Source organism: Euphorbia lathyris, chromosome 4, assembly GCF_963576675.1.
Source record: "Euphorbia lathyris chromosome 4, ddEupLath1.1, whole genome shotgun sequence".
Taxonomy (NCBI): Eukaryota; Viridiplantae; Streptophyta; class Magnoliopsida; order Malpighiales; family Euphorbiaceae; genus Euphorbia; species Euphorbia lathyris.
Genome location: NC_088913.1, coordinates 68,819,087 through 68,827,614, shown reverse-complemented (window position 1 = coordinate 68,827,614; position 8,528 = coordinate 68,819,087). Strand labels below are relative to the sequence as shown.

The window sequence follows — 8,528 nt, the reverse complement described above, 5'->3', positions numbered from 1 at the left end:
AGTTTCCTAAAAATAGGATAGTTTGTGTATTATATGTATGTGCAAGTGACTGAGCAAAGAAGTGAGGGAGACTTAAGATAGAAATTGAGTGCCAAATTATTCTAATTGTAAGTGTTGTGAGGAATTAAGTAAGTGGTGTGAATGATAAAAAATATTATTGTAAAATTTATATTTCAATCAAATTAAATAAGTTTGTTCAATTAAATCCTCTATTTTTGATATTGCAAAATTTGGATAAAAAATAATAAAATAGAAGAATAGAGAGAATTAATATGATTGAGATTGTATGAGAATTTTGAAAAGAAATTTGCATGGACTAGAAAATCAACTACTCCAAAGGTGTAATTACTTGTTCATTTCATTAATGACCATGTATCATTAAACCAATACTAGCACAGAACCACAGAGCTAAGCCGTCCTATTTCAACTTCTCATAAATTTTCAGCAGTTAATATAAATGAAGAAATGATTGTTGAGTTAGCTAGGATTCCTTTTAAAGCAAGTCCTCCAACGCTATATTTACTTGCTTATAAATATTTTCCAACCACCACGATATAAACAAAAGTCTCATATATAATATATAAAAGGACACCAATTCTTTGTTAGTACTGTGTAATATCAAGAAGAAACAGTTGTTGAACAATATGTCTTCTTGCCCCAGAAAACACTTGATGTATAAGCCAAATCAGCCTCAGTTTTTCAAGATAATTCTTGATGATTCATTGCTTGAAAGGAAACTGGTCAGCTTTTCTCTTTTTTCTTTTCAAATTTTATCAGTTTTTCTCTTTTTCTGGACTAATTAGAGCTGTAATATTCTGTATGTATAGGGTATTCCAAAGAAATTTGTAAGGAATTATGGGAACAATTTGTCAAATGCAGTAATCCTGAAGGTCCCTAGCGGTGAAAAATGGAAAATAGACACTCTCAAAGTTGATGGTCAGATTTGGCTGGAGAAAGGATGGGATAAATTTATGGAATATTACTCCATAATCATTGGAAGTCTCCTTGTTTTTCAATATGATGAGAGTAATTGTTGTTTCAATGTTAACATATTTGATTCTACTTGTACCGAAATAGACTATCCATACAGCATCATCAAGGTTGAATCTGATGAAATTCCTATTGAAATCTCTGATAATCAGTTCTCGCCCTCACGAAAGAGAAAAGAGAAATCACCATTATCATCTTCTCGTCTTCATAAGAAGATGAAAAAGGTAGAGAAGTTCACTAACATAGCACGTAAAGGTACACAAATTTTTTTCATTTTCTACACATTATTTTCTATATATTCCTTGATTCTTGATTGATGAATAATTATATATCCTTGTTAATTTGTAGGAAAGAAAGAAAACCCAAGCTCCAGTTTTCAATCTCAAACTCCCAGTTTCCAGATTAAAATGAAGCCATCATATTTTCATGGGAGTCATCCGGTATGAATTCTAGCTAAAAATCATATGTTAATATTGTATTAATCTGACTATGTTGATCAATGATTTATGCATAGGATATACCAGCCACATTTGCGAGGAAATATATAAAGAGGAAAGATGGTAATGCCTTGCTCATTGTTTTGGATGGGAAAACATGGTCTGTTAAGTATGCTTCTGGAGTAAGAAGGACAAGGTTAATGCATTCAGGTTGGATAAAATTCGTACGGGACAATTATTTACAAGTTGGTGATGTATGTAAATTTGAACTGATTGATCCAGAGAAGACTCTATTCGGAGTAGTCATTTCCAGAAGTACACCAGGTGAGATGTCACGTATCAAAGAAGGAAGAAACTAGGAGGACTAAATGTGTGATTTAGTCCTTTACTGATATTTGTTATTCTATTATTAGAATTCCTTTGTTTTATTTCCTAAAGCTGAGTGTAGTTAATTGCTAGTCTGTTTTACTATTTTGGATTCTAGTGAATTAGTTAGCCAGCTGTATGAAAATGATAGCTTATCCCTGTAACAGTTTTTGTCCTTATTCTATTTAGAGGGTCTGCATTGTTCTGGGATCATTATCCTATTTTGAATGAAATCATCATCTTCTTCCTATATTCTCTCTTTCTCTCTCTCTCTCTCTCTCCCTCTCCCTTTTCTCTCTTTAATTCTTCTATTCAGTCATCAGAACTCAGGTTCTGACATTCGTATCAGAGATAATCCTTCCTCAGGCCATTGCTGAGGTGTATGGTCAGTAACGCTGAAAAGCGATCTAGAGCAGCCACTAGGAAAATCATGGAAAACCTTGAAAACCAGCTTAAGGGTCTTCAAGTTCAACTTAGAAAGCAAGCAGAATCCACAGCTATGCATTTTGATTCATTGAAGACTCATTACCAGGATGTGCACTCAGCACAGAATCAACGCATTGAAGATCTCATTCGAGACCAAAACCAACTCCGAGCAGACCAGCTTCATTCTATTTCCTCCTTAGCCCAACTAATCACTAATGCCACTAGTTCCACTACTCCTAACAAGGAAAAAGGAATCCAATCCTCAAAACACCATCAACTTTTGTTGAAGTTCCACCTCGAAACCAAACCTTCAACAAGATGCTTCCCCGATGTGACTTACCTCCCTTTGAAGGCGTTGAAGTCGAAAACTGGATGAACAAATGTATCGAATACTTCCAAATATTTGATGTTTCAGAAGAAAAGAAGCTAGATCTAGTGGGAATATACCTACATGGAAGGGCTGATAAATGGTTCAAAAATTGGATTAAGGTGAATTCAGAGGCTAGCTGGGAAGTGTTTATTGAAGCTATAACCAAGCGATTTCAGGAAACTGAAACAACTGATATTGTTGAGCAGATGGCGCAACTCAAGCAATCAACCACCGTTGCTGATTACCAAGATCAATTTGAGGCCTTCAAGCTCAAAATGGAGAAGGTTTATCCCTCTATCATTGAGCATTTCTATATTTCTAGTTTTATTTCTGGGTTAAAACCAGAATTAAGATCAGCAGTTAGATCTTTCGAACCTCCAGATATATACTCTGCCATTAAAAAAGCTAAGTTACAGGAAAGCCATGTTAAGGAAATGATTGAGGCAGTTAAGCCTAAATCAACCTTCAAACCCCAACCAAACACCAGACCTTGGAACCCCACCCCAATCTCAGTTTTTAAACCAAATACCACTACTCAACCTAGCTCTTCCAATACCTTAATCCCTAAACCACCTGATCCAAAAACTCAAGGCCAACTCCTCACCTACAAAAGAACCCCTGGTGCTTGTTGGAAATGCGGGGAGAAATACTTCCCAGGACATCAATGCACAACCAAAAAGCTCAATGTACTTAATCTGGAAGAGAAACCTGCAGAAGAATGTGAGATAGTGGAAGAAGAGGAAGTTGACCCCAATGAAGAAGTGACCCAGGGAACAACTGAGCCTATATCACTCTCTGTGAATGCATTAGATGGAGGGGTCACCCAAAACACTTTGAGATTGAAAGGCATCCTGAACAAGAAGATCATCATGATCCTGATTGACAGTGGTAGTACCCACAGCTTTGTGGATCAAAAGATAGCCATGGAGGCCAAATTGCCATTGTTACAAGTCAAACCAGCAGCTGTTGCAGTGGCAGATGGGAGGCAACTCATTGTAAGTACCAGGTGTGAAGACTTTAACTGGTCTATGAATCACTCTAAATTTCAATTTCCTGTAAGGGTACTAGAATTAGGAGACTATGATCTAATTTTAGGGACAGATTGGATGCGAAGTCATACCCCTGTCAAATTCGACTTTGAATTCAACAAACTTATAATCCATAAGGATCATAAACCCTTAGAGTTACAAGGCATGGCAGAAGAGTCAAGACTCAAAATAATGTCCCTTAAGAACATCAATCACTTAGTCTCTAAGGGGTGGAAGGGTGTCACTTCTAGACTGTTCTTGATGTCTCTTACTGAAATTACCAAGCCCTCACTCAATACAGACCACATTCCCATTGTTCCTACTTACTATCAGCATACCATTCACAAGTACAAACACCTATTCTTACCCCCAACCACCCTACCACCAAAAAGATCAGATGATCATGCCATTTCTCTCAAAAATTCCACAGACCCTGTTAATGTGAGACCCTACAGATACTCCCATTACCAAAAAAACGAAATTGAGCGATTAGTTAAAGAGATGCTAACTAATGGTGTCATCCAACCCAGCCACAGTCCTTATGCCTCACCGATTTTGTTAGTGAAGAAAAAAGAGGGCACCTGGCGGTTTTGTGTAGACTACAGGGAACTCAATAAGGCAACTATCAAAAATAAATTTCCTATACCAGTTATACAGGAATTGATTGATGAGTTAAAAGGAGCTAGAATCTTTTCTAAGATTGATCTAAGGGCTGGGTACTTTCAAATTAGGATGAAACCAGAGGATATCCAAAAAACTGCCTTTCGCACTCACACAGGGCACTACGAGTTCTTAGTCATGCCATTTGGCATCACCAATGCACCTGCAACTTTCCAGTCCCTTATGAACACTGTGTTTGCACCCTATCTACGTAAATTCATCTTAGTATTCTTCGATGATATACTCATCTACAACTCTTCTGAAGCACAACATGTCAAGCACCTTGAGATAGTATTTCAATTGCTCTCCTCTCATCAGCTTTATGCCAAGGCATCCAAATGTGATTTTGGAGTTCCCCAGGTGTCCTACCTGGGCCACATTATCTCTGCTGCAGGTGTAGCAACTGACCCTGAAAAGATCAGGGCTATGCAAAACTGGCCAACCCCAACTACACTAAAAGGACTCCGAGGATTTTTGGGACTCACAGGTTACTACAGGAGGTTTATCCAGGGTTATAGCTCTATTAGCAAGCCTCTCACTGAATTGCTAAAGAAAGACAGTTTCCATTGGTCCCCAGAAGCCCAATTGGCGTTTGATAAACTCAAATGTGTGATGACTCAGGCACCTGTTCTTTCCTTACCAGATTTCGATCAACCTTTCACCTTGGAGTGTGATGCTAGCGGTATAGGGATTGGGGCGGTTCTAATGCAACAGGGCAGACCTTTATGTTTTTTGTCTAAATCACTTAACCCAAGGAATCAAAGGCTTTCAGCCTATGAAAGAGAGCTCCTGGCTATTTTGCAGGCATGTTCAACTTGGAGACACTACTTAGAGAACTCTGTTTTTGTGATCAAAACAGACCATGAAAGTATAAAGCATCTCCTAGAACAGAAGCTTCTTACTTATCTCCAACATAAGGGCATCTCCAAGCTTTTGGGATTGGACTATACCATCCAATACAAGAAGGGCAGTGAGAACAAGGTTGCAGATGCTCTCTCTAGACTGCAAGAAGGGTTGGAACCCTCTCAGCTACAGGCTCTTACTATGGTCATTCCTACATGGATGGAGGATATTCACAAATCTTATGACAAGGATGACATTGCATCCAAATGGATTCCCCAATTGTTGATCCAATCCACCACTCCCTCTCCTTACACTTACTCTAACGGTCTCCTCTGATTCCATTCCAGACTCTACATTGGGTCCTCTACAGATTTGAGAGACAGGATCATAGAGGCATGCCATAATTCTCCTATGGGAGGTCACTCTGGCATCAAGGGTACCCTCTCTCGCATTCAACACCACTTTTATTGGCCTCAACTCTCTCACACTGTCACTACTTGGGTAGCACATTGTGACACATGTCAACGATGCAAAGCTGACAACTCTGCCTATCCTGGTCTACTTCAACCACTTCCCATTCCGGATGGAGCTTGGAGAGATATCGCTATGGATTTCATAGTTAAATTACCTAAATCTTATGGTTATAATGCAATACTTGTTGTTGTGGACAGGTTTTCTAAAGGAGGCCACTTCATTGCCTTATCTCATCCTTACAGTGCAGCTACAATTGCCCAGATATTCCTGGATCACATTTTTAAGCTTCATGGACTTCCTCGCTCTATTGTCTCTGACAGGGACAGAATATTTACAGGAGTATTTTGGAAGGAGTTGCTTACTCTACTTGGCACCAAACTAGTCTTTAGCAGTGCATACCATCCCCAAACTGATGGTCAAACAGAGTGACTCAACCAATGCTTAGAGAATTATCTACGCAGTATGTGTTTTCAGGCTCCTAAGAAATGGTCTAAATGGCTAAGCTTGGTTGAATACTGGTACAATTCTACATACCATAGCGCCATTAAGATGTCTCCTTTTCAGGCTCTCTATGGGGTGGTTCCTCAACTACCTATACTGCCTACTCAATCCTCTAATATAGAGGCTGTGGAGGTCTTACTTCGTGGAAGGACACAAATGACCAATTCCATCAAAGAGTGTTTATCCTCTGCCCAGAATAGGATGAAACAATTTGCTGATCCTAAACGAACAGATAGAGAATTCGCTGTTGGAGATTGGGTTTTCCTCAAACTCCAACCCTATAGACAGGTTACACTTGCTCAACGGACTTCCCTAAAGTTGTCTGCACGCTACTATGGACCGTTCAAAATCATTGCCAGAATTGGTAAAGTGGCTTACCAGCTCCAGTTACCCCCAACCCGTCGTATTCATGATATCTTCCACATATCCCTCCTCAAAAGGAAGCCTAACCCTGTAACTACCCCTCTCACTACCTTACCTCCAATTTCAGACGGGGAATTCATCATTCAGCCGGCTAAAGTGGTGAACTCTCGCAATGTTATCATTAAGGGTCATTCTGTCCCTCAATTACTCATCCAGTGGAAAGGGTTTCCTACTATTGATGCTACATGGGAGACTCAAGATCATTTTGCAGCTCAATTTCTAGAATTCTATCATTCTTGGGGACAAGAATGCAGTAAAGGAGGGGGTATTGTCACGTATCAAAGAAGGAAGAAACTAGGAGGACTAAATGTGTGATTTAGTCCTTTACTGATATTTGTTATTCTGTTATTAGAATTCCTGTGTTTTATTCCCTAAAGCTGAGTGTAGTTAATTGCTAGTCTGTTTTGCTATTTTGGATTCTAGTGAATTAGTTAGCCAGCTGTATGAAAATGACAGCTTATCCCTGTAACAGTTTTTGTCCTCATTCTATTTAGAGGGTCTGCATTGTTCTGGATCATTATCCTATTTTGAATGAAATCATCATCTTCTTCCTATATTCTCTCTCTCTCTCTCTCTCTCTTTAATTCTTCTATTCAGTCATCAGAACTCAGGTTTTGACATGAGACACATGTTCCATTTGTCATAATGCCTTGAATCAGTATATCTTGTTTCCTATTCGGACTAGTATTGTATTTCGGTTTTTTATTTGGATTCGACATCGTGCGGAAATCGTGGAGTCCAAGTCGGATTAGGTTAAATTGAGTATTATAAATATTCTATTATGTAAACCTAATTTATAATCTGATTCTCGTCTCCTAATCAATACTATATTGTTTGTTTATTTATCTTTCGTTAAATTTGGACAACACATTTCTGCATTACTTGAACAGGATGCACTTTGTGCTTATTAGTTAATATGGATATTTCAGCCTCAGGTAGCTGCAGCAAGCAATCAATGGACAAAAAAACTAGTACCATTCCCCCAAACACTTCATCTTCAAATTCTCCTGGAGCTGCCCAAAAGTTTACCTTACCAAATCCATCCTTCAAAGTGGTAATTAAATCAAGCCATCTCGAAGGCAGAGTGGTAAGATTTTTGTTTGAACTGAATTATATCCATTATCTCAGATAATCAAATCTCTTGAGCCCAAAATTGGATTTTTATTGTCTAATTAATTAGTCAGGAAACTATAAGAATCTGAACCAGAAAGATGATTAATGAAAATGAAACATTGATGCAGAATGTACCATTCAATTTCATGAAGAACTTGGAGCAAACAGCACAAAATGCAAAGTTAGTGGTTTATGGAAAAATGTGGGATGTGAAGCTGCTTCTTTATCCATATTGTGGCAAAGGTATACTCTCTAAAGGATGGGCTGCATTTGCAAGGGAAAATTCTGTGGAAGTGGGAGATGCTTGCACCTTCCAACTGATTGGCACTCAAGAATTACTAATAAAGGTCTCCATCTCCAAGGATTTGTCTACTAATTTAGCTTAATTTTATAGCAATGGTGTTCTTTTGTGTTTGAGAATTCTACCTAATTAGCTGGACTTGAATTGCTATTTCTAAATCATCAATCTCAATGCTTTGTTTGGTTATATACTCTATATCTGTTCTTTTTTACATATCACTTAAAGTTTTTTTTTATTAACCCTTTGTTTGGTTGGTGGTTTTTTATAAGGTTTGACATGGTTACATAAAAACTCATGTTCGGATGAAGATTAATTTTACATAGTATGGTGTATGGTTGTAGTGGTAACTTCATGATTACAAAATCATAAATTTACCTCCTTTTCTAAACACTCTAACAGGGGGTTCGTTTTACCTTTTTGAAACTGCGGTTAATGTTTCTCTCCAAACCGCAATAAATATGATATTTGCTTATATTTATGCAGCATCTTATCGTTTTTTTTTTATATATATATAAAAAAAGTACATTTTGAATCTTTTCATGAAAAACTCATTTTTTGAGTTTTTGAAGAATTAATTGTATTTATTTCATGTTGAC

General features: G+C 37.8%; 1 protein-coding gene across 1 annotated transcript; it reads left to right on the top strand.

The window, feature by feature from the left end:
• Positions 1 to 589: 589 nt before the first annotated feature.
• On the top strand, positions 590 to 8,017 carry LOC136227221 (B3 domain-containing transcription factor VRN1-like). The gene is made up of 6 exons (XM_066015893.1): positions 590 to 740; positions 828 to 1,245; positions 1,339 to 1,430; positions 1,505 to 1,751; positions 7,448 to 7,605; positions 7,760 to 8,017. The coding sequence occupies exons 1-6, from the start codon at positions 645 to 647 to the stop codon at positions 8,015 to 8,017; spliced, it is 1,269 nt and encodes a 422-aa protein (XP_065871965.1). The 5' UTR covers positions 590 to 644.
• Positions 8,018 to 8,528: the final 511 nt, after the last annotated feature.

Excerpts from the sequence above, each read along its gene's own strand:
- LOC136227221 (XM_066015893.1), top strand. The coding sequence starts at position 645 with ATGTCTTCTTGCCCCAGAAAACACTTGATGTATAAGCCAAATCAGCCT. Across the intron at positions 1,752-7,447 it reads CATTTCCAGAAGTACACCAG|CCTCAGGTAGCTGCAGCAAG; the intron begins GTGAGATGTCAC and ends TGGATATTTCAG. Across the intron at positions 7,606-7,759 it reads GCCATCTCGAAGGCAGAGTG|AATGTACCATTCAATTTCAT; the intron begins GTAAGATTTTTG and ends ACATTGATGCAG.